Raw genomic sequence first — 15,730 nt, forward strand, 5'->3', positions numbered from 1 at the left:
CAGAGAGGTGATGAAGTGGCAGTGGGGGTGTGGACATACCCAAGTGGGAGGGGAAATGAATCTGGGAGGCCCTTAGAGGGGGTGTGATCTCAGAAGGGCTTTGAAGATGGGGATTGATGACTTGAAGGGGGAAGGCATTCTTGGCAGGGATGGGGGGCGGCGGTGGGCAGTGAGATGAAAACGATGCCAAGTGAATACGGTAGCTTAAGAGGAATGAAGTGTGGGAGAAGAGAGCGGATACATAGGGAACGGAGAGCTGAGTTCCTCGAAAAGCTGAGGGTCAGGAGTTTCCAATTGATGCGGGGAGAGGTTGGGCAATCATTCGAGCTACTTAAGTAGTGGGGAGATGTGTGCAGGACAATGTTTTAGAAAGCAGAGTGAAGTATGGAATGGAGAGGGGTGAGAATGAAGGCAAGGAGATCAGTGAAGAGGCTGATGCCATAGTAGCACGAGGACATCGGTCAGTGGTATTTATTGAGTGCTTACTGTGTGCAAAGCACTGCTGTACTAAGTGCTTGGGAGAGTACAATATAACAGTGTTGGTAGATACATGCACTGCCCACAAAGAGCTTAAGGCTGGGACCACCTTGGTGGAGAGAAAATGCTGGAATCGCTGTGGAGGAAAAACCGACAGGATCTGGCAACCAACTAAATATGGAGGTTCAAAGGCAGGGAAGACTCAAAGGTAGTTATGTTTTGGACTATTCATCCTTTGTCCCCTGCTAGTAATAGTAAATCATTTGCCCCTGCATACTTTTACTTCCTGCCTGGGTTTCTAACTTGATCTTTGCCCTCTGATTAACTCTGAAATGCTCTCTTTCCCTGCCGTTTAGCACACAAATGCTCCATTAAATTTATCATTTCCTCTCACTTCTCCCAACCACAGATGAAAAAGTTAAACACCTTATGAACCTTCCATTAACTCAAGAAAGTACTACTGATATTCCCCTTGGCCTGTGAGCTTTGACTACTTTCTGATCTGACTGGTGACAGCCGATAACCCGAGCCGATGAGAGTAAATATCCTAAGTGATTTTCCCTGAGATGCCGCAAAATAATTCAGTTCAGCCCTATTCAGCGTGGCCTGGTGGAGATTGCCCGGGCCTAGGAGGCAGAAGGATCTGGGTTCTAATCCTGGCTCTGCCACTTGTCTGCTGTGTGACCTTGGGCAAGTCACTTTACTTCTCTGTGCCTCAGTTACCTCACCTATAAAATGGGGATTAAGACTGAGTGCCCCATGGAGGACAGGGACTGTGCCCCACCTGATTAGACTGTATCTACCCAGTGTTTAGAACAGTGTTTGATACATAGTAAGTACATATTATTAAGAAAATGATGACAAATAATGTTATGTATTAATGTTATTTGTTTACTATGTGCCAGGCACTGTAATAAGCACTGATGAATATCAGCATCATCATGGCCTGAAATTTCTAATCCACTCAAAAGACGATCAGATTGATTAGAAACGGATAAAACCTCTAATTCTAAAACATCTTGGGGGAGATGAAGCTAGGTCAATGGGACAGAAATTAACGTCCTAGAAATCTAATAGCCTTACTCTTGATCATTTGGTATGTGTTCAGAATGCTGCAAGGACTGAGTTACTTCCCTTGAAACTTGAGTCGCATTTCAACTCCAGACAAAAGAACTTCCCTCCCCTCCATTTATGGGTGTGTTCATTTTAGTTTGGAGAGAACACACTTTGGTTTGGAGATATCTTCAAAAGCCCAGGCTGGTCCCAATCTCAAAAGCCGCAACAGCTCAAGCCTCACCATTGCAGTACTCCAGTTCAATGAGCAGGGTACTGTTGTCCATGAAGTGATTGTAGTAGGCAATAATGTTGTCATGCTGCAGGAGAGCCAGAATCACAATCTCGTTCAGGGCATCACGACGCTCCTTCTCCAACAATCGGGTCAGATCCACTTCCTTCCATACCACCAGTGAGTCATCCTGGAACACAGAGACATTCATTCAATAGTATTTATTGAGCGCTTACTATGTGCAGAGCACTGTACTAAGCGCTTGGGATGAACAAGTCGGCAACAGATAGAGACAGTCCCTGCCGTTTGACGGGCTTACAGTCTAATCGGGGGAGACGGACAGACAAGAACAATGGCAATAAACAGCGTCAAGGGGAAGAACATCTCGTAAAAACAATGGCAACTAAATAGAATCAAGGCGATGTACAATTCATTAACAAAATAAATAGGGTAACGAAAGTATATACAGTTGAGCGGGAGGGTAGCCTGCTTTCTCCCTGCCTGCCAGGGCAGGAGTCCACCACCAACTCCCCAGGCCTGGGAGAAAAACTTTCCAGATAAGGAGACGCTGCTTTGAAAATCAAAGCGAAGAAACTTTAGCCACAGTCTCTGCACACTCGTGAGCATTACCACTGATCCCAAGGGTGGGAAGAGCACTGAACAAGATCAAGAGACTCTCTGCTCCCCCTGTTATTTTGACAGAAAACAAATTCAACTCCAACTATAAAATCATGACCTGGAAGCCCACGTCAGAGAGGTGGAGAACTGGGGGAGGGAGAGGAAACAGGCAAAAGTGGGTAGGCGAGCACCTAGTCATTCTAGCACTGAATACTGAGTTTATTTGGTTCTGATTTTAGAAAAATGAAAGGCAACCAGGGGCTTCAATTTCTCCTTCAGAGCACATGCAGATTCCTTTTTACCGTCAAGTCATCTGCCACACTAGTCTCCCACAACAACCCCGCTTCTCCCCTTCAGCCGGACAAATCGACAGACCTCTCTCCTGCCTCTTAACCTTTATCCAAGTTGTCCTTCCCCACTGCCGACCTATAACTCTTCAGTTCATCAGAATTCAAATCAAAATCCGTCTCTTCCCTGAGTTACGCAGGACCACTTTACCTGGTCTTCTAACTTTACTGTGCTTCGTTCTGTGTTCTGAGCACATTAAGTGCTCAATAAATGCCAGTGATTTAAAATTTGTGTCACACAAACATACTGCTCCAACCTACCTGCACTTCTGTGCACTGTTGGTGCTAGCTATATATTCTGAGTAGACTACGCAAGTTTTTTTTCTACTTAATCTTTGAATTTACATCATAATTGTGCTTTACCTCATGAGGTCCTTGTGCGTAACTCAAATGTTTGGTGATGATACCACCATCATTAGCCTTGGGGATACATTGATATTTAATAATCAATTAATCGATGGTACTTATTGAGCACTTTGTGTAGGGGGCTGTAGTAGGCTCTTGGGAGACATGACCATCACCATCAGTGGTATTTACTATCTGCTTACTGGGTGCGGAGTGATGTACTAAGCATGTGGGAGAGTACAACAGAGTCAACAGACTATGCCCTCAAGAGAAGAAGCATGGCTCAGTGGAAAGAGCCCAGGCTTGGGAGTCATGGGTCATGGGTTCGAATCCCAGCTCTGCCAGTTGTCAGCTGTGTGACTGTGGGCAAGTCACTTAACTTCTCTGTGCCTCAGTTACCTCATCTGTAAAATGGGGATTAACTGTGAGCCTCATGTGGGACAACCTGATTGCCCTGTACCTACCCCAGCTCTTAGAACAGTGCTCTGCACATAGTAAGTGCTTAACAAATACCAACATTAATTAATTAATTAAGAAATCAACATTAATTACAGGAACAAATACAGGGAAGCAACTGAGTACAAAGAAATGTAGGCAAATGCTGTAGGGGTGGAGATGGAATGTGAGGGTGGGAGTGTCTAAGTGCTTGGAGTGGGCTGGGACTGACCACGTGGGTGAGGTAATAGGGAGGGAATAAGGGGTAAGGGTGATGAGAGCTGTCAGGCAAGACTTCCTGGAGGAGAGATGATTTTAGGAGGGCTTTACAGAAGAAAGGGAGAAGAAGGGGAGAGTGGTGATGTTGGATTTATAGGGGGAAGGAGTTCCAGGCAGGAGGGAGGGTGTGAGCAAGGGGTTGACAATGGGTGAAGCGACGGTGAGGGACAGTGGGATGACTGGCATTAGGGGACCAAAGTGGGGGGGCTTGGTTGTTGTGGTCTAAGTAAGGAGGAGAACTGATTGAGTGCCTTGAGTCCAATGGTGAAGAGTTTCTGCTTCGTGTGAAGATGAATGGGCAACTGTTGGAGGTTCTTGAGGAGAGGGGACACCTGGGCAGAATGATTTTTCGGAAAAATGATCCAGGCAGCCGAGTGAAGTACGGATTGCAGAGGAGTGAGACTGGAGGAAGGGAGGTCATTCAGGAGGCCGATGCAGTAGTCGTGGAAGGCTATGACAAGTGCTTGAACCAGTCTGGAGGAAGCGAATTCTGCAGATGATGTACAGATAGAATCCTCACATTGGGGCAACTGAATATGTGGTTTGAAAGAAGGAGGTGAGTCATGGATAATACGAAGGGTGTACACTTGTGAGACTGGAAGGATGATGGTGTTATCATCAGTAACTGGAAAATAAGGAGAAGAGGAGGATTTGGGAGGCAAGATGAGGAGGTCAGTACTGGCTATGTTAGTCTGAGATGATGGCAGGACAGCCACATAGAGATGCCCTGAAGGCAGAAGGTAATGTGAGACTACAAAGAAGAGTAGGGGTTAGAGAGGTAGATTTGGGAATCATTCCCTTAATAATTATGGAATTGTTTAGCACTTACTATGTGCCAAGCCCTGTTCTAACTACGGGAAAGATACAAGTTCATCAGGTTGGACACAGTCCCTGTCCCACATGGGCTCACTGTCCTAGTCCCCGTTTTATAGATGAGGTAACTGAGGCCCAGTGAAGTGACTTACCCAAGTCTCAGAGCAGACATGTGGCAGAGCCAGGATCGGAACTCAGGTCTTTCTGACTCTCAAGCCTGCGCTCTATCCACTAAACCACGGCGCTGTGGATAGGGAACTTGTCTACCAACTCTGTTATATTCTACCCTCCCAAGCGCTTGGTACAGTGTGCTGAATGCAATAACTGCTCAATAAATAAAACAGATGGAGTGACTGATTTTGATAATTGAAGCCCGGGGAGTGGATGACCTCCCCAAGGGAGTGGGAGTAAATGATGAACAGAAGGGGGCCCAGAACCAAGCACTGAGGGACAATAATATTCCATTCCCACCTTTATAATCTACTAGATGCAGTAGTCTGGGAATTTGATTCCAGGCCCTGCTGTCTACACTCCGTCCCTGACCTACTGTGTGAGCCCAGCAAGTCACTTAACCAATCTGTATATCAATTCCTCTATCTGTAAATGGAGATAACACCCATTTCTTCCTGATCACAGGGAGATTGGGACATCGGTGAGAAAACAGATGAGAATAATAAATTCTTTGAAGTTAGTGTTCTACAAAAATTCAAAAGTTCAGGATTACCATCTGCTACTAGTGCTATTCTACTGAAGAAAAAAACATCCTCCTGAGTATTCCTCTTTTTAAAGACTGATGAATTTTTTTACGGTATTTGCCGAGCGCTTACAAAGTAATGGGCACTGTACTAAGCACTGGGGTAGATGATCTCTTTCCCTCTCTGCAGTCTCACATTTCCTCTTGCCTTCAAGACAGCTCTACTTGGTAAGCTTGAGGTGACAGCAGGACATCCAAGTCTGAAACAGAATTTATCTTCCCACCCAAACCCTGTCCTCCCCCTGACCTTCCATCACTGTACATGGCACCATCATCCTTCCGGTCTCACAATTCCTTAACCTTGACTCCTCTCTCTCACTGAACCCACACATTCAATCCATTACTAAATCCTGTCGGTCCCACTTTGACAACGTTGCTAAAATCTCCACTTTCCTCTCCAGCCAAACTGCTACCATTTTAATACAATCACTCCTCCTATCCTGCCTGGATTACTGCATCAGCCTCCTTGCTGACTTGCCAGCCTCCACTCCAGTCCATACTTCACTCTGCTGCCCAGATCGTTTTTCTACAAAATCATTCAGGACATGTCACCGTGCTCCTCAAAAAATTCCAGTGGTTCTCCCTACACCTCCGCCTCAGACAAACTCCTCACCATTGGCTTTAAAGCATTCAATCACTCCACTCCTTCCTACCTCACCTGGCAACTGTCCTTCTACAACTCAGCCTACCCGCTTCGCTCCTCTAACGCTAACCGTCTCACTGTGCCCCGATCTCGCCTATCTCACTGCCGACCCCTCACCCGTGTCCTGCCTCTGGCCTGGAAGCCCTCCCTCCTCACAGTCGACAGACAATTACTCTCCCCTGCTTCAAAGCCCTAGTGAGGGGACATCTCCTCCAAGAGGCCTTCTCAGACTAAGCCCCCCTTTCCTCTTCTCCCACTCCACTCTGTGTCATCCTGACTTGCTCCCTTTGCTCTTCCCCCATCCCACCCCCACAGTATTTATGTACCTATGTGTAATTTATTTACTTGTACTGATGTCCGTCTCCCCGGCTCTAGACTGTAAGCTTACTGTGGGCAGGGAACGTATCTGTTTATTGTTGTATTGTACTCCCCCAAGCACTTAGAACAGTCTTCTGCACACAGTAAGCACTCAGTAAGCATGACTCAATGAACACAAGCTAATTAGGTCGGGCACAATCCACGTCCCACATGGGGCTCACAGCTCACAGATGAGGAAACTGAGACCCAGAGAAGTTAAGTGACTTGCCCAACATCACAGAGCCAAGTGGCAGAGCGTGTATTAGAACCCAGGTTCTCTGACTCCCAGGCCTGCGCTCTTTCTACTAGGCCACGTTATTTCCCTAATATTGGGCGAGACTCCACAACTCTATGCCAACACTAAAAAACCTCTAATTATCAGAAGAGGTTTAGAAAACCTCAAAAGATGCAGGCTTTGTGGATTAAAAGATTGACTGATTGAATCCTCTTGCCCTCTCCTACCTCACCTCGCTCCTCTTCCACTACAACCCAGCCCGCATGCTTGGCTCCTCTTAATGCCAACCCTCTCACACTGTACCCCGATCTCGTCCATCTCGCCGCCGACCGCTGGCCCACGTCCTGCCCCTGGCCTGGAAGGCCCTCCCTCCTCAGATCCCCACCCCACAGCACTTATGTACATATATCTCTAATTCTATTTCTTTATAATGATGCCTGTTTACTTGTTTTGATGTCTGTCTCCCCCAGCACAGATTGCAAACCCGCTTATGTACATATATCTCTAATTCTATTTATATTGATGCCTGTTTACTTGCTTTGATGTAAGCTGTTGTGGGCCGGGATTGTCTCTCTCTACTGTGGAATTGATTTTCCAAGCCCTTGGTATAGCGCTCTGCCCACAGTAAGTGTTCAATAAATACAACTGAATGAATGACCCTGCCCCCTTCAGGACCTTAGTGAAGGCACATCTCCTCCAGGAGGCCTTCCCTGACTAGGCCCTCCTCTCCTCCCCATCCCTTCTGCGTCACCGGGAGCGGGATCAATATCGGGATCGGCTGGTCCCCGGGAGTGGGGTTGGGGTGCTGCGGGGTGGGGGAGTTGCGGGGCCGGGGGGGGTTGAAAGGTCGGGGGAGTTGCGGGGTTAGATCGTGGCTCAGTGGAAGGAGCCTGGACTTGGGAGTCAGAAGTCAGGGGTCCGAATCCCGGCTCTGCCACTTGTCAGCTAGGTGACTGTGGGCAAGTCACTTCACTTCTCTGGGCCTCAGTTACTTCATCTGTAAGATGGGGATGAAGACTGTGAGCCTCACGTGGGACAACCTGATGACCCTGTATCTCCCCCGGCGCTTAGAACAGTGCTCTGCACGTAGTCAGCGCTTAACAAATACCAACATTATTATTATCAGCGGGTCCCCAGGGAGCGGGGTCGGAGCCTTGTGGGGTGGGACGAGCCCGGCTCTGCCACTTGCCGGCTGTGTGAACGTGGGCAAGCCACTTCACTTCTCTGGGCCTCGGTGACCTCACCTGTAAAAGGGGGATTAACTGTGAGCCTGACGTGGGACAGCCTGCTGACCCTCTATCTCTCCCAGCGCTTCGAACAGTGCTCTGCACATAGTCGGCGCTTAACAAATACCAACATTATGATTACGAGCGGGTGTCTGGGGGCGTTGCAGGGTGGAGCGATCCCGGCTCTGCCACTTGTCAGCCGTGTGACTGTGGGCAAACCACTTCACTTCTCTGGGCCTCGGTGACCTCACCTGTAAAATGGGGGTTAAACGTGAGCCTCACGTGGGACAGCCTGATGACCCTGTATCTATCTCCCCCAGCGCTTAGAACAGTGCTCTGCACACAGTCGGCGCTTAACAAATACCAACATTATGATTACGAGCGGGTCTCTGGGGGGCGTTGCGGGGAGGGATGAGTGGGTCCCCGGGGGCGGTAGGGAAGCAGCGTGGCTCAGTGGCAAGAGCCCGGGCTTGGGAGTCAGAGGTCATGGGTTCGAATCCCGGCTCTGCCACCTGTCAGCTGTGTGACTGTGGGTGAGTCACTTCACTGGGCCTCAGTTCCCTCATCTGTAAAATGGGGATGAAGACCGTGAGCCTCAGGTGGGCCAACCTGATGACCCTGTATCTATCTCCCCCTGCGCTTAGAAGAGTGCTCTGCCCAAAACAAACAGCAGCTTATTGTTATTATTACCTCGGTGCGGCGGTAGAGCGTGGCCTCCCCGAAGGCTCCGCGGCCGAGGACGCGGATGGGGATGTAGTGCAGCTCCTCCTGCTCGGCGCCGGGCCCGGGGCGGGGGCCGGAGCCGGGGCGGGGATGAGGGTCGGGGTCGGGGCCGCTCCCGCTCCCGAAGTCGGAGTTGATGGAGTCGCAGTGTCGCTCGTACTGGCCCAGCACGGACATGGCGGCGGGGTCCGGGGCGGCAGGAAGAAGCGGGGAGGCGGGCGAGCGGGCGAGCGGGCGGGGGCGCCGCGGGCAAGGACTGGCCGGACGGGCCGGGCCGGGATGGGCCGGGATGGGCCGGGAGGGGAGGGGAGGGGAGGCGAGGGCCGGGCCGGGCCGGGCCGGACCGGGAGGAGAAGGGAGGAGAAGGGAGGGGAGGGCCGGGCGGCACTGCCCTCAGAAGAGGGCCCGCTCCTCCGGCGGGCCCGCAGCCCGTCCAACCTCCATGGCGGCCTGGGCCAGCCCCGGAAGCACTGCGGCCGCCTTCTTCCGCCACAACCAGGAGCCCGCCCACTTGCCCGCCATCGGCCCGCCCTCATTCCTTCTTATCCTTTCCTCTCTCCCTCTCTCTTCCTCATCCGTCCTTCTCCCCTTCCTCTCTCCTTCCCTCATTCTCCTCCTCCTTCCCCTCCCTCCTTCTTTCTCCTCTCACCCTCCTTCCCTCCCTCTCTCCTTCCCTCATTCCTTCTCTTCTCATCCCTCCCTCTTCCTTCCCTCATCCCTTCTCCTCCTCTCATCCCTCCTCCCCTCCCTCTTCCTTCCCTCATCCGCCCCTCCCTCCCTCATCCCTACTCCTCCTCCCCTCTCTCATCCCTTCTCCTCCTCTCATCCCTCCTCCTCCTCCCTTTCCTCTTCCTTCCCTCTTCCTTCCCTCATCCCTTCTTCTCCTCTCATCCCTCCTCCTCCCCTCATCCCTTCTCCTCTCCCCCCTCTTCCTTCCCTCATCCCTTCTCCTCCTCTCATCCCTCCTCCTACCTTCCCTCTTCCTTCCCTCATCCCTTCTCCTCCTCTCATCCCTCCTCCTCCTACCTTCCCTCTTCCTTCCCTCATCCCTCCTCCTCCCTTCCCTCATGCCTCCTCCTCCCCTCATCCCTCCAAGCAGCGTGGCTCAGTGGAAGGAGCCCCGGCTTGGGACTCAGAGGTCGTGGGTTTTAATCCCGGCTCCGCCACATGTCAGCCCTGTGACTTGGGGCAGGTCACTTCACTTCTCAGGGCCTCTGTTACCTCATCTGTAAAATGGGGATTAAGACTGTAAGCCCCACGTGGGACAACCTGATTACCTTGTATCTACCCCAGCTCTTAGAACAGTGCTTGGCACATAGTCAACCTTCTTCCCCTCCCTCATCCCTCTTCCCCTCCCTCATCCCTCCTGTTCCTCTCCCTCCCTCCTCCCCTTCCCTCACCTCTCATTCCTCCTCCTCCACTCCCTCATTCCTTCCCTTCCTCCCCCTTTTCCATCCCTCCTCCTTTCCTCATCACCCTCCCTCTCTCCCTTTTAGACCTTCTCTCCCTCTTTCCACCTCCCCTCCCTTGCCTCCTTCCTTTCATCGCTCCCTCCTGTCCTGCCCAGGGCCTGGTCAGAGGCCGTGGATCAACCACTTTTCCCAGCCCTGGCATTTTCATTCTTTTTGTTGTTTTATTGAGCACTTACTATGTGCAGAGCACTGTACTAAGCGCTTGGGAAATTACACTACAGCAATAAAAAGAGACAATCCCTGAGCACAACCTCACAGTCTAGAGATGGGGGGAGAGACCTCAATACAAATAGACATCAATATAAATAAAATTACAGATATATACATAAATGCTGCAAAGAGGGGAAAGGTGGGGAGAGCAAAGGGAGCAAGAGGGGGAGATGAAGAAAAGTTTCCAGGGCCCACATGGGGCTCAAATCAACCAATCAATCAATGCTTACTGCTTACTGTGTGCAGAGAAGGTTGGGGGGAGTGCAATGGGACAGAGTCGGGAGACACAATGAGCTCACAATCACTTTGATCAATCAGTGGGATTTATTGAGCCTATACTTTGGGCAGAGCACTGTACTAAGCACTTGGGAACAGTTGAAAGTTTCTCAGGATTCTGACCTGGCTCTGAAAGATGTAGCTCTCTTAACTGGGAGCTCACTGTGGGTAGGGAACGTCTGTTAACTCTGTATTAATGGACTCTCCCCAACACTTGGTATGGTTCTCTGCCACACCGTAAGTGCTCAATAAATACGCCTGATTGATTATGGAGCTGGTAGATGTGATCCCTGCCCACAAAGAGCTTACAGTTGATAGGGGACAGCAGATATAAAAATCAATTACCCGGCAGGGGGAAATAGTAAGGGACGTGAACATAAAGGATGTGTACATAAATGCTGTGGGGCTGGGATGTCAAAGGGCTTGAGCAGAGAAGCAATGTGGTCTAGTGGACAGAGCATGGACCTGGGAGTGAGGACCTGCGTTCTAATCCCAATTCCTCCACTTGTCTGCTGCATGACCTTGGGCAAGTCATTTAACTGTGCCTCCATTACCTCATCTGAAAAATGGGAATTAAGCCTGTGAGCCCCAAGTGGGATTTGGACTGTGTCCAACCTGATTAGCTTGTATCTAATGCAGCACTTTACACATAGTAAACCCTGAAGAAATACCATTTAAAAATATTTTTTTAAAAAAAAAGTCTTAAGGGGTACATAGCCTAGTGCATACTCAATGCCCAGGGGAGGGCAGACAGGAGAAAGCCGGCCTTAGTCAGGGAAGGACTCTTGGAGGAGAGGGGATTAGAATCCAGGAGGGTTCTAACCAGGAGGTTTTTGACAGTGGGAAGTGGATAGGAGGATTCCCAATCCAAGAGGGGAGGGAAAACAGGTATTGAGTCATTTCGGAGATGAGGAAACTGAAGCACAGAGAAATTCAAGTGACATAGGCAAGAGCCAGTCACCAATGTCCACAAATCCAGTTAACCTGGAACTGTTGAAGGGCTATCGAAATTCAGACCAGGAGCCAAAAGATGTACTGCTAAGTGATTGGGGGTTTATCCAGTTTGATCGCTCTTCACCTTCTGATGCAAAAATCCCCTCTTCTTAAATATCTCACCCAAGAGAAATTAGCTTGTAACCACGGCTTTTCAGGTTGTGAATTTGAAAGTAATGTAAGCTTGTTTACGAGACATTATGAAATATTCAAAGCCCCCATTCTTCAAGGAATAAAATGGGGATGCTATATCTCAATTATGCATTTTGTGGGATAAACCACAGATCTACAACATTTCAACTGACCAAACTTCAGTGATTCAAACAAGCAGAAATATGACTGCAAACCTCTCACCTGTCAATGAATGGTTAAGATTCATTAATTCAATCATATTTATTGAGCACTTACAGTGTGCAGAGCACTGCACTGAGTGCTTGGGAGTGGAAAATACAACAATAAACAGACATATTCCCTGCTCACAACAAGCTCACAGTCTAGAGAGTCTAAGATCGGTATAGGTAGGTTTCTGTGAGGGCTCTTTGAACCATGTTTGATTTTTTTTTCTTTTATGGCACTTAAGTGTTGGGGTAAATACAAGGTAATCCGATTGGACACAGTCCATGTTCCAATGCTTTGGGGCTCAGAGTCTTATTCTCCATTTTACAGATGGGGTAACTGAGGCACCAAGAAGTTTAAGCACCTCACCCAAGGTCTCACAGCCGACATGGAGCCAGAATTAGAACCCCGGTCCTTCTGACTCCCAGACCCGGGCTCTGTCCACTAGGCCACATTACCTCACCCAATGTGTTCTAAGAGGGCAGTGACCTTAACGGCAGGGCTGCTACTTGCAATGTGGGTTCCTTGGCTGTGAACCAAAGGAAGTTTGTTTCCTTGGCAATTTCTCTTCTAGAAATCAACTTTGTGGAGACTAGTAGTGTAACACAAACCTTCCTTTATGAAGTGCCCTCGTCTCAATTAGTCAGATATTTACGGAGCATTTACTGTGAGCTGAGCACTGTACTAAATGCTTGGGAGAATACAATGCAAGAGAGTAGGGAGACATGATCTATCAATCGATCGTATTTATTGCGTACTTTGTGTGCAGAGCACTGTGCTGAGAAATTGGAAGTGTGAAACATACACGGTCCCTGCCCTCGAGGAGCCTATAATACAATCATTAAATCATATTTGTTGAGCGCTTACTGTGTGCAGAACTAAGTGCTTAGAAAGTACAATTCAGCAATACAGACAATCCCTGCCTACAACGGATTTACAGTCCAGAAAGGGGAAGACAGACATCAAAACTAGTAAACAGGCATCAACAGCATCAATATGAATAGAATTATAGATACATACAGAGCAAAAGAAGTAAACAGGCATTAATATAAGTAGAATAATAGATATGAACATATATAGACAAGTGCTGTGGGGTGGGGAGGGGGCGTAGAGCAAAGGGAGCAAGTCAGGGCGACGGGGAGGGGGAGCTGAGGAAAAAAGGGGCTTTGTCTGGGAAGGCCTCTTAGAGGAGGTGAGCCTTCAGTAGGGCTTTGAAGGGGGGAAGTATGACAGAAGGGGAGACAGACGTTAATATAAATTACAGATAGATACATAAGTGTCATGGATCTGAGGGAGGGGTGAATAAAGGGTGCAAATCCAAGTGCAAGAGTGATGCAGAAGGGAGCGAGAGGCCTAGTGGAAAGCACAGGTCTGGGAATCCAGAGGTCCTGGGTACTAATCCCAGCTCTACCACTTGTCTGCTGGGTGACCTTGGGCAATTCACATAAGTTCTCTGTGCCTCAGTTTTCTCATCTGTAAAATGTTCATTCCAAGCGCTTAGTACAGTGCTCTGCACATAGTAAGCGCTCAATAAATACTATTGAATGAATGAATGAATGAATAAAACTGGGATCAAGACTGTGAGCCCTCCGTGGGAGGGGGATCGCGTCCAACCCGATTATTTTGTATCTATCCCAGGGCTTGGCAGAGTGCCTGGCACACTGTCAGCGATTAACAAATACCACAATTATTATTAAGAGGAAACGAGGGCTTGGTTGGGAAAGGCCACTCGAGATGTGCTTTAAATAACATCTTGTAGTTAGGGAGTGATCGTCTGTTGGGTATGAAGAGGGAGGGTGTTCCAGCCCAGAGGCAGGAAGTGGGCAAGAGGCAGTCGGTAAGATAGAGGAGATTGACTTACAGTGAGTAGTTGGCATTAGAGGAGCCAAGTGGGTGGGCTGGATGGTAAGTAGAAAATGAGGTAAGGTAAGATGGGCCAAGGTGATTGAGTGCTTTAAAGCAGGGGGTAAGGAATTTGATGCGAAGGTGGGTGGGCAACTACTGAAGGTCCTTGGGGAGTGGGGAAACTTGGAATGAAGAAGGGAGAGAGATCAAAGGGGAAAAGGCCGGGAGGTCAGCGAGGAGGCTGATTCAGTAATCAAGGTGGGATAGAGTAAGTGCTTGGATTAACATGGTAGCACTTTGGATGGAGAGGAAAAGGCAGATTTTAGCAATGGGAAAGTTGTACCCACAGGATCTGGTGACAGATTGAATCTGTGGGTTGAATGAGAGTCGAGGATAATCCCAAGGTTACGGGCTTGTGAAACAGGAAGGATGGTGGTGCTGTCTATATTGACAGGAAATTCAGGGGAAGCGACAGGGTTTGGGTGGGAAAAAGAGTGTTTTGGACATGATTCATTTGAGGTGATGGCAGGAAATCCACATAGAGATGTCCTGAAAGCATGAGGAATTGTGAGACTAGAGGAGAGAAATCAGGGCTGGAGATGTACACTTGGAAATCTTCCTCACAGAAGTGGTAGTTGAAGCCAAGGAAGCAAATGAGTTCTCCAAGGGAGTGGGTGTAGATGGAGAGCAGAAGGAGACCCAGAACTGAGCCTTGAGGGATTCCCAGTTAGGGGATGGGAAACAGAGGGGGTGTCTGCATACATAAGAGACTGAGAATGAGTGGCCAAATTAGAAAAAAAAAAAAACCAGGAGAGGACAGTGTCATTCAAGCTGAGGTTGGATAATGTTTCCGGGAAGTGTGGTCAACTGTGTCAAAGACAGCTGAGAGGTCAAGGAGGGTTAGGAAGGAGTAGAGGTCGTTAGATTTGGCAAGAAGATAATTCGTGACCTTCTAGAGGGCAGTTTCTGTGAAGGGGGTGGAAGCCAGATTGGAGGGAATCCAAGGGAGAACTGGAGGAGAGGAAGTGGAGACACCAGGTGTACTTGCTCAATGAGTCTGGAGAAAAATGGAAGGATGGGGCTATAACTGGACTGCGCCATGGGATTACAGGAGGGGTTTTTTAGGATCGGGAGATACCAGCATGTTTGAAAGCGGTGAGGAATAAGCCAGTGGAAGGTGAATAGTTAAAAATGGCAGGGAGGGATGAAGGGAGGAGACAAGTGCTTTGATAAATTGTGCAGGGAAGGAGTTGGAGGCTCACGTGGAGGGGGTGGATCTGGTAGTATGCTGAAAGGCGGCTTTTTTTCTTTAAGGGAAAATGAAACCAGACAGAGGCCCGCTGAGCTCATACGTCACCATTGCCAGGCTGTAGTTCCATTGAGGCTGGGGCTGTAGCCGCCTACTCTGGGGCTCCTCCTCCTCCATCAGAGTCCTACAGTTCCTGGAGTGGAGTCACACCGCCCCCACCTGCCATCACCGGGGTGAGATTCCACTCTGAAAAATCAATGTGGCCAGATGACACAGGGCACATCTGTTGAGAAGGTTGGGCCAGCTGAACTAGGCCTGACCCTCCCAAGGTGGCCAAAAAACCTGGAAACTTCCTTCAATGGTAACATCTTGTAGCTTTTATTACTATTCTTCATTATGGTTTCTGCTCTACCAATCCTGTTATTCATTCTTTCATATTTATTGAGCGCTTACCTATGTGCAGAGCACTGTACTAAATGCTTGGAATGTACAATTCGGCAACAGATAGACACAATCCCTGCCCAACAACGGGCTCGCAGTCTAAATGGGGGAGACAGACAACAAAACAAGTAGTTTGGCGTCAATACCATCAAGATAAATAGAATCATAGATATATACACATCATTAACAAAATAAATACGCACAAGTGCTGTGGGAGGGGGGGAAAAGGAAAGAACAGAGGGTAGGAGAAGGGGGAATGGGGAGGGGGAGCAGAGGGAAAGGAAGGGCTCAGTCTAGGAAGACCTCCTGGAGGAGGCGAGCTCTCAGTAGGGCTTTGAAGAGGGGAAGAGAGTTAATTTGGCAGATGTGAG

At 49.1% G+C, this 15,730-nt stretch overlaps 1 protein-coding gene across 2 annotated transcripts in view; it reads right to left on the bottom strand.

Annotated features, from left to right (window-relative positions):
- NEK9 (NIMA related kinase 9) overlaps positions 1-8,766 on the bottom strand; it is a 48,916-nt gene extending 40,150 nt beyond the window's left edge. The window contains exons 1-2 of one of the 2 annotated variants that reach the window (XM_029058861.2): positions 8,505-8,766; positions 1,775-1,952 (exon numbers count right to left, since the gene is read on the bottom strand). In XM_029058861.2, the coding sequence (XP_028914694.1) occupies positions 1,775-1,952; positions 8,505-8,714 (388 nt within the window). In that variant the 5' untranslated portion in view covers positions 8,715-8,766. The remainder of the gene's footprint in view (positions 1-1,774; positions 1,953-8,504) is intronic. The other variant, XM_029058860.2, reaches the window with a different exon arrangement.
- Between the last annotated feature and the right edge of the window lie 6,964 nt (positions 8,767-15,730).

The sequence above is a fragment of the Ornithorhynchus anatinus genome, chromosome 1, assembly GCF_004115215.2.
Source record: "Ornithorhynchus anatinus isolate Pmale09 chromosome 1, mOrnAna1.pri.v4, whole genome shotgun sequence".
Lineage (NCBI taxonomy): Eukaryota > Metazoa > Chordata > Mammalia > Monotremata > Ornithorhynchidae > Ornithorhynchus > Ornithorhynchus anatinus.